At 34.0% G+C, this 17378-nt stretch overlaps 1 protein-coding gene across 1 annotated transcript; it reads left to right on the forward strand.

Moving 5' to 3' along the window:
• Positions 1-1670: 1670 nt before the first annotated feature.
• Positions 1671-16752, forward strand: ADAMDEC1 (ADAM like decysin 1; the record flags this gene model as incomplete). The annotated part of the gene is made up of 13 exons (XM_080796299.1): positions 1671-1758; positions 3738-3853; positions 4707-4783; positions 5494-5572; positions 6953-7029; positions 8652-8838; positions 9057-9119; positions 9791-9862; positions 10141-10310; positions 10670-10751; positions 11446-11576; positions 12992-13169; positions 16663-16752. 13 exons carry the CDS (start codon positions 1671-1673, stop codon positions 16750-16752), a joined length of 1410 nt encoding a protein of 469 aa, XP_080652425.1.
• Between the last annotated feature and the right edge of the window lie 626 nt (positions 16753-17378).

The following is a 17378-nucleotide window of genomic DNA, read 5'->3' on the forward strand; positions in this document are numbered from 1 at the left end:
ATTAGGAATTTTTTTTTTAAAGAACTGATGTTAAAAGAACCTGTGAGCAAGGAAGGTGGTATATATGTAGTGATTTCAATTAGCCTCATCTGTATAAAACACACAACTAATGATAATGACTAACTTGGGCATGAGAATCATGATAGAAAAAAATATTTGACAACAACATGTAAGGTGGCAAGGAGTGGGTTATGGTAAGAGTTAAACTGTGCCAAAGCCTTTATTATTTGATACTAAAGATGTTTATTAATATTATATCCTGTTAAATTTTAATGGCAGCCCCTACAGGATGTATGTAGAATGTTGACTTTCTGGATCAGCAAAATAAGTATAAAATTACAAAGAAAACTTAAATGATTTAAAAGAATATAAGAGGACAGAAAACAGGCTAGACATAGAGAAGTAACTATAAAATGTACAATTATGTCCCAGTAAGTCCCCGAATACATTGGGAAAAGTAGCCTCAGCAGTTAAGGAGCATAGATTTCTAGATTGGGAGGACTATAAAGTGAAATGTAATTTGGTGATAACTCTCTGAGAAGCATTGTGTCAATGTATATGAAGAATCTCACATCAATTTACCTTTTTAGACTAAGCAATACTATTTTTAGCACCTAGTAATTTATCCATAAGAGGTAATTAGAAGTGGCAATTGAAGAAATATACACATACTGAGACATGCATAAAACACAAAAATGCTTCATGCTGTGCAAAAAAAAATTGGTTCTCAAAACCCTCTACACAATAAGAACTAAAGTTTATACATTTTAATTTTCTTTTATTTCTTTTATTAGTAAAGAAGAAAGATATAAAAATCTCATAATGTTAAAGGAAGTTCTTTCCTGCTAATGGGCTGTTGGGTAATTAACTTTTTTTCTTCAATATCCTCTTGATATTTATGACTGTGAAAATGCATTATTTCTGTAATCAGAAAAATACTGTAATTCTTTTACAGTAGTGTGCTTCAAATGTACTTCATATACAAGATAATTTGGTTGAGGCTCATACTGCCAAGAGAATTTACATTACACATTTCTTCTATAGTCTTACATGTGTATGTGTCATGCATGTGTGTGTATTATCTTGTACAAACTTTATAAAAAGCTTGAGGTGAGGTAGGTGTTGTCATTACCAGTTTTTACAGATAAGGAGACTAAAGGTCAGAGAGATTATAATATGCAAGTTTTTAAGACTTTACCTAATAGTTGCTTTATAGATTCTGTATTCTTTGTGCCAATTTCTCAAAATATATATGGACTACTAATATATTTTTTTAAATTTATAGATCAATTTTTATAAGATTACTGAATGGCAGTTGTGGTGGTTCAGTTTGGTGAGTAGGCAAATACGTACACAGGGATCTCAGTCTCAGTTGATGTTTTCCCACCACTACAGGAACACCAGGTCCAAGCAGCTGTCCAGATATAAATTCTTTAACAAGCTGTAACCACAGACATAAACACCTCTCTTAAATAAGGAACATTCTCATGATCTTGACACTGCAATTTCCCAACATCATTAAGAAACATTCCCTAATTTCACAAAGAATGCTTGATGTTTTTCTTGTTTTTTTTTGTTGTTGGTGGTGGTGGGTTTTTTTTTTTTTTTTCTTCCAGTTTGTAAAGAGAAGTCGGGGAAGATAAAACTGGACCTCTGGAGAGACCAGTTTCATGCTGTGTGGGACTTCTCAGCTATCTGCATTAGGCAACATGTCTTTGGCACTACTTTCTATCCTCTGGCTCATCATTCAAACTCAAGGTAAGCACTAAAATACTGACATTTTATACAAAAGTCAAATTATTTAATGCATTTTTAAAGTAACCTTGAGAAAGTAGCATTCTTATATTACCTAGGGATAACTACAGTTTGCATTTTGGTATATTTACTCAATTTACATAAACTCCATGCTCATAGTCAAGGTGTTGTGATTGGTATAATAATTTAGTTAGGATATACTTGAAATTTTACTTCTCATTCAATAATGCTACTAGATCTATAATTGTATTTTCTAAAACACACAGACCAAATAACACTAGAGGATTAACTTCCAGACCAGAAATCGAGAATTTTCTTGCCATCTCCAATGTTATCTTGAATAACATTGATTATTTTCTACTCCATAAGGAGAAAGTCATCTATCAAGACACAGTTTGACCAAAAACTGTGCCAGGATGGATGACAAGGAAGACGTTTAACTAAAATTAACATTAAAGTAGATGTAAGTATAGTATTAAGAAAAATTAAACCTTAATTGACCAACTGAAGAGTTAAAGACTAAAATCTCCTAAAATTTATTCTAATCTCAACCCCAGCAACTCTTTCCATTAATTGGATTCATATTCTCCACTGATTAAAAGAAAAACTTACAGTAATATATTTATAAATTTCCTGTTTTCCTGTGTAATGAGTCCTTCTTGGGATAATATCATAGCAGAACTCTGGGGGCTGAGGAGGAGGTAAATTTTGGTTGATAATTTTCCTTCAGGTTCCCCACGTCAGCCAGCTATTAAACTGTTTGGTGTTCCCAAGATCACCCTGTCTTTCAGTGGGAAATTGGCTCAAAGCACAGATATTTATCTTTGAAAATGGGAGCATTTAAAAATAAAACTGACCTTATATAAGTGATTGAACAATTAAAAGAAAAAGTAGATAAGTTGCACCTGCCATCTTCCTAGACTGGTGCTACATAATTTTACATATTTTATGTTGTTCAATTTTTATAGTAACCTCCATTTTAGATAAGTAAACTGATAGGAAAGCAAAATAACTTTTATAAGGTCATTTAGGTAGGACATAAGACCATATCTTTTGGCTCTGATATCAGTTCTTTTCCTACTATACACAAATAAAATACAAAATTGTCTATGTAATATCATACCAAGTTTATCAAGAAGGACATTTAGCCTACTTGCTATCTAATTTTCCTACTTGCTATTTGATGCTTTGAAATTGTTCCAGCAGGGGATAACAAAACTTTGTTCATATGAAATCGAAGTCTTGAAGCAAAGGCTAATGAAAGAAAGAACATAATGGTTTATTGTTACACTTAGAAATAAAATAGTGGTTAGTAGAGTCTTCCCTAATAATGAGGTATTACCTGCTTATGACAAATTTTATTTTTGGAAGGGGTAGTCAGGGGTTACACCACAGAGAGAAAAAGACCTAGAAAGGAAAAACAGATCTCTGAGAACACTGAGAGAAAAATCTACAATTTTGAAGAGGGAAATGGACTACGGGGCAGACTCCTGGCTCCTATAATCTCCCATGTACTGAGAAATCATCTGAAGAATTATTTCAACATCTCCCTGTATTTCCAGAATAAGTAGATAGAGCAAAAGAAAACTTCTTTGTTATCATAGCTGATAGGAAAAGGAGGAAGGAGAACCTTGCTTTTCTTTTCTTTTATTTTCAAGATTTTATTTATTTATTTGACAGACAGAGATCACAAGTAGGCAAAGAGGCAGGCAGAGAGAGAGGGGGAAGCAGGGTCCCTGCTGAGCAGAGAGCCCGATGTGGGGCCTGAACCCAAGACCCTGGGATCATGACCTGAGCAAAGCAGAGGCCTTAACCCACTGAGCCACCCAGGCACCCCAGGACCTTGCTTTTCTTAATACTTACTTTCTGGATGAGAATTCAGTCTTCCATGCCATTTCAACAAAGCCAACCAACCAACCCAAACCAAAACAAAACCCAAGACCTTTGAATGTGTTATATTAATATTATCTCTTTTTCTCTAGCAATAGCCATAAATCAAACATCTGAATTAGAGCTCTATGAAGTAGTTCATCCTAAAAAACTACACATTTTACACAAAAGGGAAATACAGAACAACCAAACAGAGAATGGCAAAGAGGTAAGTAATGTGAATGATAGTGGGATTTATCAATAATAGAGCCAATAAAGAGCCTTTTTACTAATAGAGGTAATGCCTAACAGTTTAATTTTGAAGCCCATATTCATAGTTCCTCTTCGTCCAGGGAAGAATACAGGATTCTTGGAAACACATTTAAACAGTAGGAAGAGAGTTAACTGTTTCACTTGATCAGAAAGAATAAAGCTGCGTAGACATTTCTCCAGGTTTAGAGGCTAAGGGGAGAGCATAGGAAAGGAAGCATTTCTAGAATGTTTCTAGAAAGAAATGTTTCTTGCTAAGTTCACCAAACCATACCCTCACTTCCTGTCCCACAGAATTTCCTTTTCCTTGGGCATTTTGTCTATAACAAAGAATTCAATATTATATCATTAATTAGCAAGATTTATAAAATTTATTAAAGATATTAACTCTCTGACTATTACATTGTTGTCAATATTTATAATTTTTACCATAGTTCTTAGTTTATTTTCTTTAGTATATTTTGTTTGGTTTTAAAGTAATAAAAATATGCGCCTTATTACTATATCATTAGTGATCCTTTAGGAAATACAGGACAGTATATTGTATAGTTAGGCAAGTAATAAGTCCCTATCTTACACAGTCAAGTTAGTTTAATCTGTGAGTATTTTTGCTGCATTATTGTATTTTTTGGAAATCCATCTTAATGTATGATTTGTGTTTTATTTTATATATTTTAACTATATATGAGAACTGTTTTATACTATAGGCACCTGTAATTATTCTATATATATGACAGTATCATTATATTATAATTATTTCAGATAGACTTAAAAATATAAATTGATATCAGTATATTATTAAATATTTTTAGGAAAGATATGAACCTGAACTTCAGTATCAGATAACATTAAATGGAGAAGAAGTTGTTCTTCACCTGCAAAAAAGCAAGTAAGTTGTACTTCCTGAAAGTCTAATTGCTAGATTATATTAACAAAATAAGGAAAAATAAACCTTCTTGAGACTCTATTTAGCGTGATTTGAGATAGAAGACATAAAACATTGAGTTTTAGATGTTATTAGATTGCGGTAATGTTAGCTAAGACGGTTGCTTTCTAAGGAAATTACATGCAAAATATAAACAAAGAGCAACTCAGATAATTTTTCTTCCTTAATACTTCTCCTAATTTATTGAAAACCTTTTCTACCCTTATGAACTCAAATTTTTGACATAGCTTCCCACTATTTTTCTAAGAACATTTGTACTGGTCATTCAGGGGATAGAGCCTTGAGATAGATCCCTGGGAATGTGGCTCCACCAAATTCTACATCTCTTAGCATACTTCTCCCTGTTACAATGGTCTTTTATGCATGTTTGTAACCCAGCACCCTTCAGAGACCCTCTGGAGGCTGGGGTTTTGATGCAAAGAATCCCAGAATAACCCTTTTGAGAATAGAGAATTTGCAGCTGAAAAGTATCTGGGGGCATTTATTCCCTTGAATCTAATGGACATAATTAATGCTTTGATTTGCTTCAGTAACAGAGTTTCAGTGTTGGAAAAGGGTCAATGAGTCAGAATGTCTGTTGTTTCTCACTGTCTCAGGAACATTATCCCTTATTACCACCCTAAGTGTACCTTGCAACTTTCTGAAATTTGTAGACACATCCTGAGGCCAGACTACACTGAAACATATTACTCACCCAGAGGAGAGGAAATCACTACAGACCCTCAGAACATGGTAGGTTCTGAATGTTTTCTAGGATTCTTTCTGGGATCTGGCACTTACGTTGCAAGATGCATAGTTGTGAGGACAATTAAAAAAGAAATCAAAGGACTTGGAAACAAAGCGCTTGTCTCTGACCAATGAGACAACAGATGAAAAGATGAAATAAATCATAATCATCTTTTTTTAAGGTAAAGATAGGAGGAGGCTTCCAAGTATTGCATTTGTAAAAGCAACCACAAGTTCACTTCCCTCTAAATGATCTTGTCAAAAGTTAGAAATATTCTGCCCAGTAGCTTCTTGAAACATCATATAGCTATTTGCTATTTTTGAATAATATATGCATATATCCTGATGTCAGAAGTGGAATATTAATCACTTAATTAATATAATTTTATATCTCATTAAACCACCATGCCATAGATAATGTCAAGGCCTAGATGTCAGACATAGAAAATCAATGCCAAGGTTAAGAACAGGAGGAGAATACAAAAAGATAATCATGGAGTGTTACCAAGCTAAGTGAATTTCTCAGAGTCACTCTCCTTAGGCACTCCCAAACATGTATATCTCTATAAAAAGACGAAACTTCTGTCACAGAATGGTTCTTTGTTCCCTTCCCACCTAAAATTTCTCATTTCATGGATTTCTAGATTTTGTTAACATTTAAATTAACTCGTGCTCTTGTGTGAATGGTTGATGATATCTTAATTTGGTACTAGAAAATCTTTACGATGACGAGGTTTTTCCAAATCAAGAAAAACAGAGATGGAATTTCAGACCCTAAAACAAGTCAGTTTATTTTGAACAAGAGTTTATTCAACGGCTTGAATAAATTTATTCAATTTATTGGATCATACATAAGTATACATAAGTGACCCCCTACTTCGCTTATGTAAAGCACCAACCATGTCCGAATCTCTAGTTGTGAACAAAGTTCTGTGGTTTTGATGCTGGTAAAGGGATTGCACTAACATACCAATTAAAACGACATGTTGGACCAGCCCTATGAGGGGCTTGGGAGTGGTAGTGTGACTCCTTGAGAATCCTGGAATCTAGAAAAATGGTTACCTCATATTATTGATATGTGATGCACAATGTCTTAGGGGCTCTACTTTTACCATGAGCCCTCTTAAGTTCACACTCCTTGGACTTTTCTGTCGTGCAATCAGCACCAGAAAGTCAGTTCAACTATCAAAGATGGGATTTCCAGGGTCAATAGTAGAAGAAGTTGTAAAATCTCTAAAGTTCTCACTATTTTCATTTCAGGGAACTGGTCTGGCTGCTACCACTATTTGAAGAACCTTCCTACATACTCAGAATAACAGCTTTCACCACATCTGTGATATGTTTATTCTTGTAGTTAAAAAACATATTTCTTTTTTCCATCTTTAGGAACATTGCTTCTATAAAGGACACATACTAAATGAAAAGGGTTCTGTTGCCAGTATCAGTACCTGTAATGGGTTGAGGTGAGTCACCTGCAAAAAGGTTAAACATTAAGTACTGTTCTTTACACAGAACTGAGTCTTCCTGGATGTCATGTCTTCTTATTATCTTGGTAAAATCTTCTGCATAGATAAAATGCTGTCAAAATGAAGATTACGGTATCACCCTTGCAAGCATTTTATAATTGTGTTTAACATAATTTTTAACAGTGTATGTGTTCACAGACACATGCATGTATGTGATATTTCTGTTTACAAAAATAATTCTTGCCAATTAGGGAAAATTTGGAAAGTAAGAAATGCAAATAAGAAAATAACAACCACAAAATTGTGCTTAGGAGTGACTACTATCACTAACATTTTGTCATATTTGCAGCCCTTATGCATATAGATATATATCTTTTACATGGTTGCAATATGAAATAAAATATATTTAGTTCTTCTAGATAGTTCATGCCACAGTATATCATAAGCTTATTCTTATACCATGAAATGCCTTCACAGATAATAATTTTTTAACGGCTATCTATCCTGTATTTGTAATCCTCCATCATATGAATTCACTTTGTATTTCTGAACTTATTTTCTTACTAAAAAGAAGAATTCTTTTCTTAATTAACATATAGCTTATTATTTGCTTCAGGGGTACAGGTCTATGACTCATCAGTCTTACAGAATTCACAGCACTCACCATAGCACATACCCTCCCCAATGTCCATCAAACAGCCACCCCAACCCTCAACCTCTTTCCCCTCCAGCAACCCTCAGTTTTTTTCCTGAGATTAAGAATCTCTTGGGGCGCCTGGGTGGCTCAGTGGGTTAAAGCCTCTGCCTTCAGCTCAGGTCATGATCTCAGGGTCCTGGGATCCAGCCCCACATCGGGCCCTCTGCTCAGCGGGGTGCCTGCTTCCCTCTCTCTCTCTGCCTGCCTCACTGCCTACTTGTGATCTCTCTATGTCAAATAAATAAATAAAAATCTTAAAAAAAAAAAAAAAGAATCTCTTATGGTTTGTCTCCCTCTCTGGTTTCATCTCATTTCATTTTTCCCTTCCTTCCCCTATGACCCTTTGTCTTTTTTCTCAAGTTCTTCATATCAGTGAGATCATATGATTATTGTCTTTCTCTGATTGACTTATTTTGCTTAGAATAACAGCCTCTAGTTCCATCTACATCGTTGACAATGGCAAGCTTTCATTTTTAAAAAGAAGAATTCTTTAAGCTACTACTAGTTCCAACCTGTTCCTCTGGCTGATTTGCTAATGATTCTCTCCCATGGAGTTCTCAGCATCTAAACACTTCTTTACTCTGTCCTCCACGATATTCCTAGGACCTGCCAAGAAATGTTTGCTAAGCATATAAATAAACTATGGACAAATATTACTGAACTTATGATATAAATTCTAAATTCTTTGGGATAGCTTCATCTTAATAATTCTTGTTCAGAATTTTCTAGTAAATAATATAAACTTTATTTTACTATTGATAAGTACTGATTATAACTTAAATTAGCAAAAGTTAGCTGGAAGACCTATGATGAAAACTGCATGCATGAGTTTAGGATTTAGGGAGAAGTATGCTCTGTTCTGGTCGGCATTGTGACTCTGTGTGGCAGATAATCTTGAAATATGAGTCTCTGTATATCACAGGGGATATTTTACACATCATGACCAAAGATACATGATAAAGCCTCTGAAAAGCACAGACCAAGAAGAACATGCTGTCCTCACGTATAACCAGGAGGAGCCAGACCTGGCTAATTATACTTGTGGTGTAAGAAGTGTTGGCAGGAAACAAGGCCATATTCGAACCTCCAGGTCACTCAATAGCCCAGAAGTAAGTGTAGATTTCCCATGTCATCATTTCTTCCGATTATCTCTGCTATGATATATGGTATACCATTGTGTTCAACACTTACTCATATAGGTAAAACCTATGATTCATTTATTTATTCTTTAACTTAATTTCCCTCTGGAAAAAAAATCTCATTGGAATTTTTTCAATTTTTTAAGATAAAAATGATTATTAATGATGTCATTTTACTCTTTGAAAAGGAAAAAAACTATCTTCAGGCTGAGAAATACATTGATCTCTTGTTGGTGCTGGATAATGCCTTTGTGAGTATGAAATATGTATGCTTCTTGGGCGGTTAACTTGACTTTTAAGTTTTCTTATCAAATGGACAAAGGAAATAAGCTGTTCTAGCTGAAAATGCAGACTCTGGTCACCTGACTGTCATGTCTTTTCTACATGCCTTGCTGTTCTCCTTCACTCACTGACCCTTTAATATCCATCTGCTGCCAATACATTCAGATATTGGAAGTATACTTAATACCAGATAGCTATAGGAAATCAACTATAATGATAAAAAATGGGTTATTAAAATATTTTTAAAATTCTCACTTTATTACAAAGTAGATGCAAAACTATATATATTTTACAAATTATATTTGTATCTATAAAAATACTATAATCTGTGATCCTAAATTACCAAATATTGCTTTATAATCAAATTTTAATAATATTGAATTGGTTAGAAATATTGAAATTATTAATTTGATTTCTTTAACTTAAAAATGAAAAACACTGAAATATTTAAGAATGCCTACTTCTTTTCTTACCAAAAAATTCTTACCTTTAAAAAGAATTTGTTGAAACAGTGTTATATAAGTTCAGACATGAATGAATAAACATTTATGTATGTTGAAATATGTAATTTTTCTTAAAATGTTAAATCCTGTACCATGTCAACTTTTTAAAAATTGTGTTTGTATTTTGTATTTTACAGTATAACACGTATAAGGGGAATCTAACTTTGATAAGAAGCTTTGTGTTTGATGTGATGAACCTACTCAATGTGGTAAGATATTTGTCCCGTAAACATGTATTTCCACGTAGAAGCTTGGGGCTTCCCTATGGTTTCACCAAGTAAGGAGCTGGGAGGGTCACAAGGGATTAATGTCAGCAATTTTGGTAAATTTAGCAAGCAAGGTTCAATACCAAGGGAAAATCACATGTAACTTCTAGGATTTCTATTTTCAAAACATGATACACCAATCCATCACTTACGTCAACAAAAGATCTAAGACAATAAAGAAACCTCAAACATTTTAATGAAGAAAAATGTTCTTCCGACAGATTTATAATACCATAGATGTTCAAGTGGCATTGGTAGGTATGGAAATCTGGTCAGATGGTGATAAGATCAAGATAGTACCCAACATCGGTGACACCTTTAACAACTTTCTGAATTGGCATCGTTCTAACCTGGGGAAAATGAAGAGACACGACCATGCGCAGTTACTCAGGTGAGCATATGCTGGCCAGGGTCGGGTGTATGTAGACAGAGAGGAGAGTTATCCCAAAGGGTTCTTGGCAGAGATTTCTGTTCAATTGTAACTCCCCAATCAGCTGTCAGAGAGCCTGAAGTTCTACCATTAGGAATTCACCTATAAGAATGTGAAGACCCATGTCATGTTTACTAAAATGGACTCCTGGATGTGGTGATCATCTATGATCATATAATGCTGTGGAATAGCAGAAGCTTTTCTGGAGCCTAGTGAATATAAAAAGGGTGGAGCAACACGGGAAATCTAAAACATAACTGACAAAATCTAATGGTTCCAAAGACTCAGATTGTGACAGTATACCTGTAATTTTCATGCAGCGGAATTGGCTTCAGCAATCGACGTGTAGGAATGGCAGCCTCGAATTCCTTGTGTTCCTCAGCTTCAGTTGCTGTCATTGAGGTTTGTAAACTCATAATAAGACTCTCTGTGGTCCTGTGTCCTCTATGAAGACCAGAACGATGCCTTGTACAGAGTTATCACAAAGAACATTTGCTGAGTCAGTAAATAAAAGTAGAAATGAACATACTGGTAAATAGTTAACACTGAAGATACCTTGAATTATGAAACAGAATATCTCCTTTACATCGGCCCTCCCAGAAGTCTTCATTCTTTATTTGGTATTAGGGAATAAGAACAGGAAGATTGGAACAGAAAGGGAACCCAGATGCCCTCTGTGGCCTGAGCCAACTCCAAATTAATGATCTTCAGTATCAACGGTGAGAGAGGTTAGAGAGGTCAGAGAAGAGAAGGTGCATTTTGATGTCATATAACCAAGTACTACCAATGTCAAGAATTATGACAATAGGTTTTGGAGGCCATTGAGTATGTAGTATGGTACTTCCTACGAAGAATGTAATTACCTTAATTTACTCATTGTTTACCAAAAACTCCTCATTAGCTCAGAAAATATTTATTGAGCACTGATTCAATGGTTGGATTCACAGGAGCCAGCCATTTCAAATGTTAATTCGACATTTTACAATAGCCAATGCCAGGAAAAGGAGCTAAATGACATTATTTTTCACCTGTCGAACTATTTTATTAAACTAGGAAATAACTGAACATAAGTAATAAATATTCCTTTTTTTTCCAGGCTAGCAAAAAGAATAACGTGGCTCTTGTAGGAGTGATGTCACATGAGTTGGGTCATGTCCTTGGTATGCCTGATGTTCCATATTATACCAAGTGTCCCTCAGGGAGTTGTGTGATGAATGAATATCTGAGGTGAGACCTTGTCACCCTTGAGAAAATATATATATTTCTTAAAACTTAAAGAATTCAGATGCAGTCTATATAGTGAATGGGTATTTTTTTTTACCTAGAGCTGTGAATCCCATTAATTCACCCTATAGCCTCTTTTTTTTTTTTTTTCAAAGATTTTATTTATTTATTTGACAGAGAGAGAGACAGAGAGCACAAGCAGGCAGAGGCAGAGAGAGAAGCAGGCTTCCAACTGAGCAAGGAGCCCGATGCGGGGCTCGATCTCAGGACCCTGAGATCATGACCTGAGCCGAAGGCAGTGGCTTAACCCACTGAGCCACCCAGGCGCCCCACCCTACAGCCTCTTGATGCACAGGTTTTACCAGCTCATCAGGGCTCATTGTCTAAGATTTCCAAACATGCCAAGTTAGAGATTATGAGTACGTTAACCATCTTATTTTAACTTAAAATAATTTTAACATTAAGCAACATAGTTTTAAACAATAACCAAGATACAAAAACAACCTAAATAAATAATAAATTATTTATCAATAAATGAATGAAGAAAATGCTACACATACACACACACACACACACACACGAATATTACTCAGTCATAAAGAAGAATGAAATAGTGCCATTCATGTCAACATGGATGGTCCTAGAAGGTATTATGCTAAGTGAAATAAATCAAACAGAAAAAGAAATATCACATTATTTTACTTATAAAGGCAATCTAAAAGATAAAACTAATGAATAAACAAATGAACAAGCTAACAGACAAATACAGAAATATGCTCATAAATACAGAGAACTAACTGGTTGTTGACAGTGGGGAAGGAGGATGGGCAGAAGAGATGAAGGGGATTAAGAGGTACAAACTTCTATTAAATAATAGTATGTTCTCTAAAAATATGTATCTAATTAAGATGATGACAACTTTCTTATATATCTCCATCACTAATCACTCAATCCATTTTTATGTTAATATTAATTAGCTTCTAATGCCAGTCACTTTGCAAGGACTTGGGATAGAAAAATAAAAAAGAATACTTTGCTCTTAAAGTGATCATGAATAGGAAGAAATACATCCTAAGTCTGCAATTATTTCCTTTCACTAATTTATAATCATTATCTCTTACCTCTCAGCCCTCGATGGTGATCACAAATGGTAAGGCTCATTCATCGTTCCTGCCATGTAGGACAGTACTGAATCCACACAGGAATTTAAATTCTTCCAGTTCTACAAGCTCAGTATCTAGGGAAACAATTTTCCAACTAGTGTAGTATTTATGCTCTTTCGCCCTCCACATATAACATAGTACAGTCCTAAATAGATAATGAATTTAGAATTTCCACTGAACCAGGTGATATAGTTAGCCAAGTCAGATTCTCATGTAATTTATCACTAGATATCATGATTTTTCTTCTGTTTACAGTTCAAAATTCCCAAAGGATTTCAGTATATCCTGCCGTTCACATTTTGAGAAATATATTTTATCTCAAAAACCAAAGTGCCTCCTGCAAGCACCAACTCCTAAAAATATAATAACAAACTCAGTGTGCGGGAACAAACTTCTGGAAGCAGGAGAAGACTGTGATTGTGGTTCTCCTAAGGTATGAAAATATCCACAGTTTAAAAGTTTATTAAAGAGTTACAGCCGTATGGGAATTATGGGGTTTTCTTTTTCTTTTCCTTCTTCAAGGAATGGTTTTTGGAAATTCTTTTTAAAGACAAACATAGCATCATAGCAAAAAAAAAAAAAAAATAGGATTGGACTTGTGATTTTCTTCATTTAAAAAAAAAGATTTTATTTATTTGTTATTTGTTTGTTCATTTATTTATTTATTTATTTAGAGTGCAAACTAGGGGAGACACAGAGGGGAGGAAGTGGGTGAGGGAGAGAATCCTAAGCAGACCCCATACTGATCACAGAGCCCTATGTGGGGCTCTATCTCACAACCCTGAGATCATGACCTAAGCTGAAACCAAGAGTTGGAAGCTTAACAGATTGAACCACCCAGGTGCCCCACATTTGTGTTTTTAATACTTATTTTAGACATATTTTGAAAGGCATTTCAAAAGCCAGGATACACTTATGACGTGATTGTCTAAAGTTCAATGGAAAGAAGTAAATCGTTAACGATAACATGTCATTTATGATCCTTCCTAGACGTATTGGTCAGAAATTCTTAAATCACCTAAAGTCACAGCTGATCATTTGTTAAGCAAAAACAATTACAGATTTAGAAGCAAGTTCTCTCCATAGAGAGAGCTGGCCTTCCCTCACCAAGCCAGTGTATAAACTAAGCCATAAATGAAACAGAGAAGGAGAGAAAGAAAAATCACATAAACCTCTGGAAAATAGCCTATTATAAAACATCTAAGATAATTACTATAATTCTGCTAATTTTTATAAAAATCTGATCCTTGCAAGGTATCAATGTACTGTAAAAAATGTCTCTGACAAATATTTGTCAGGAATCCCACACTAGTTTCTAAGAGAACATTCTGAGTTCCCAGCAATTTTCTTTTACTTTTAAGACTGAAAAAATGAGCTACTATTCGAAGAGATTTTTTATGTCAATCTGCAAAATGAATTTTTATGTACACCATATCTCCTTTATTACTCACAAACCTTCATAATAGGTTTTGTTATTATCCCAATTTAGAGAAGTGAGACTCACAAAAGTTAAGTAACTAGTTCCAAAGATCCAAAGCCAATAATGAATGAAGCCTGTCGCAACCCAAGATTAATTCATTACTTTAAGAGGCTCCACGACAAGGGGGAGGGCATATAATCTCTTTATGCTTCAGTTACTTACTCAGATGTTTTAAGCTGTTGAATTACATTAGAAGATTTCATGGTGTAACAATCATTTGTAAAGAGTATTGCAAAGATTCTTTTATGTATAATGAAATAAGAAATAATGGAAATGATTTGGTTCTTTATAATAAATAAGATACAAGTGTATCTCATTCCTACTTGCTTGCATTCCCATATAGATTCTTGGGTGGAAGACAACTGTGGTTCACACTCCGGGTACTTCTGATTTCATCAGGCCCAGGGCCTGTAGACAGTGCACACTGACAAAGAGAGACAGAGAGAATGGAACCCTGTCTATGTCATGGGTAGGGTCTAAAATTCCCTAAGTACATCAGCCAACCCCCGTATTGCTTCCATTTTGTGCTGATTTTCTTCTTAAGGAGTTGAATAAAACTAGAGTTCAGGCTTATGAACAGCTGAATTTTAAATAGATGTTTTCGTACCTAAAAAGTAGTATATAAATTTTATATAGTATCTTTTAGTGAATAATCCAAGGTTCCATGATCTCATATGCTATTTACTATTTTTATATACCCATTTAAGTCTTTTTCCAGATCTTAAAAACCACCATTCTACCGATCGACCTAGATATTATCACATGAGCATCACACACTATTTTAGTGACTTTAACCATGCAATGCATTTTAATATCTGCAGCGGCAAGTGTGTTCATTTTTTGAGGTAGAATTTGCATCATCATTCCTCAGTGTTCATTCTCCCATGTAGTTCTTGTTTTTTTTTTTTTTTTAATCAGTTTGCTCACAAATACAATTGAGATTCTGACTGAAGTATATTAAATTCATATTTTGCTCTGAGGGCCACCAGGATTTTCACAATATGATTTTGTTTTATTGTTTTATCTTTTTTATTTTTTAAAAGATTTTATTTATCTATTTGAGAGAGAGAGAGAAAGAGAAAGAGAGAGAGCAAGAGAACAACAGAGATAGAGAGAGAACACAAGTGGGGTAAGGGACAGAGGGAGAAGCAGATTGGCTACTGAGCAGGGAGTCTAATGTGGGGCTTGATCCCAGGACCCAGGATCATGACCCGAGCCAAAGGCAGATGCTTAACTGACTGAGCCACCCAGGCGCCCCCAAAATTTGATTCTTTTAAAAACTAGTTGCCTTTTGAGTTTCTCAGGAAAGTTAAATATAAAGTTCTTCATGTAGTTATTGCATATGATGAAGCTTATTCTGAAGTATTTTCTATTTTTCTTTTTGCTATTAGTATGCATGATGTTTACTTTTGTATTAGGTTCTGCTGTATTACGCTTTTGATGTTATTTTATTATTATCTTAAAAAGCAATCTTAGTGACTCATCCATTGTTTTTAGAGTAGATTCTCTATTTTTTCCTGAGGTCAAATATTTTATTACATATGAAGGATGAAAATGTGATTTATACTTTCCAATTATTATTTTACTTTCATACCTTTTCTATCATAACATTTGTCAGAGTTTTCATAAAAACATAGACTATAAATAATCCATGTCTTACTGTTTATTTTATTAGATATATTTTTCTATTTATCAGACAGATTATCTTCCTTTATAGATTATCTTTATTTTCTAATCTTTGCCATCTATCACAATAGTATTAGTTGTTTTCTGCCCTCAGTCTCTTAATGTGATGGATGGTATTAGTTTATTCTGTTCTGTGGAAACACCCTTGTATTTTTGGTGAAAAAAAAAAAACCTATATAGTTGTAATAGAGAATTATTATATTAATAAACTGTTGTTTTGTTAATATTTTATTCAAGCTTTTGCATCTATATTAAAAATGACAATTGTGTGTGTATATGTATGTGTATATTCATGTGTGTATGTATGTATGTGCATGTGTGTGTGCGTGTGTGTGTATGTATGCATATGTGTGCAGATGTGTGTGTGTGTATCATTACCAGCTCTCATTATCAGAATTATACAGGCTTAGCAAAATGAATTGAGAATTTTAAATTTTTTCCCTACCTTCAAATAGTTTGATTGGTATAGAAATATTCTCCCTTGAAGTTTTAAATTAATTTACATGTAATATCATCTTGGCCAAATTTATTTGTGGTTATTCTTGGGTAATTCTATTGTTGTCCTTTTAAGAGGTAGTTTTCATTGCACTTAACATTTTTTTCTATTATTAAGCTTCCTTGGTCATTTCCTCTGAAATCTATGTAGTGGCATAATTTAGTTGAAAAAGTAAAATTTCTTTGTCATCTTGTACTAAAATTGCATGCACTTTGTCTATAGAAGAAATCCTGACCCCTTTCCCATTGTGTGTGTGTTTTACAGGAATGTTCCAATCCTTGCTGTGAGGCTGTGACGTGTACATTAAAACCTGAAGCTGATTGCAAAGGAGACACTCTGAACCATATCATGTAATACCTTCTTTTTCTCTTTTTTTGTTCTCAAATATTTTCTCACTTTTATTTCAGGTTGGAGAATGATATGTCACCTAGTTCTGCAATACACTAAAACACTATTCACTTCACATTTTTATTTATTGATTTTTTGAAATTTTTAGTTTATTTCTAAATTTTTTTTTAACTTCACATTTTTAAAATAATTCAATTTCAGAAAGGAAAAAAATAGCCACCATACTAAACAAAAACTCAGGGTTGTGTGTATACTAATATACTAATGAGAAAAGTAGCTATATGGTCATCTGTGAGATGTGAGATTAAGACTGCTTAAATCTATGCTGAAAACTGTACATTTCTCTTAGGTTGTGATGAGTTTAATATAAACTGAGATGAGAGAAAGAAAAGTTCCTTTAAAAAACCCTCTGTTGATGAGCACTTTTACACTTGATTAAGAATTGATAATTGTGATTTACAAGGTAGTCGGAAAAACAATAACATTTAAGAACATATACTGTATGATTTGGCGGTTTTACTTCTTTTAAAGTGTTTCAATAAGCAGTAATCCACATATTGCTTTTATATTTTATAGAATCTTATATCAGTTGGGCTAGGGAACCCAAATGCTCTGACTGAATATGATATTTG

Source organism: Martes martes, assembly GCF_963455335.1.
Source record: "Martes martes genome assembly, chromosome: 2".
NCBI lineage: Eukaryota > Metazoa > Chordata > Mammalia > Carnivora > Mustelidae > Martes > Martes martes.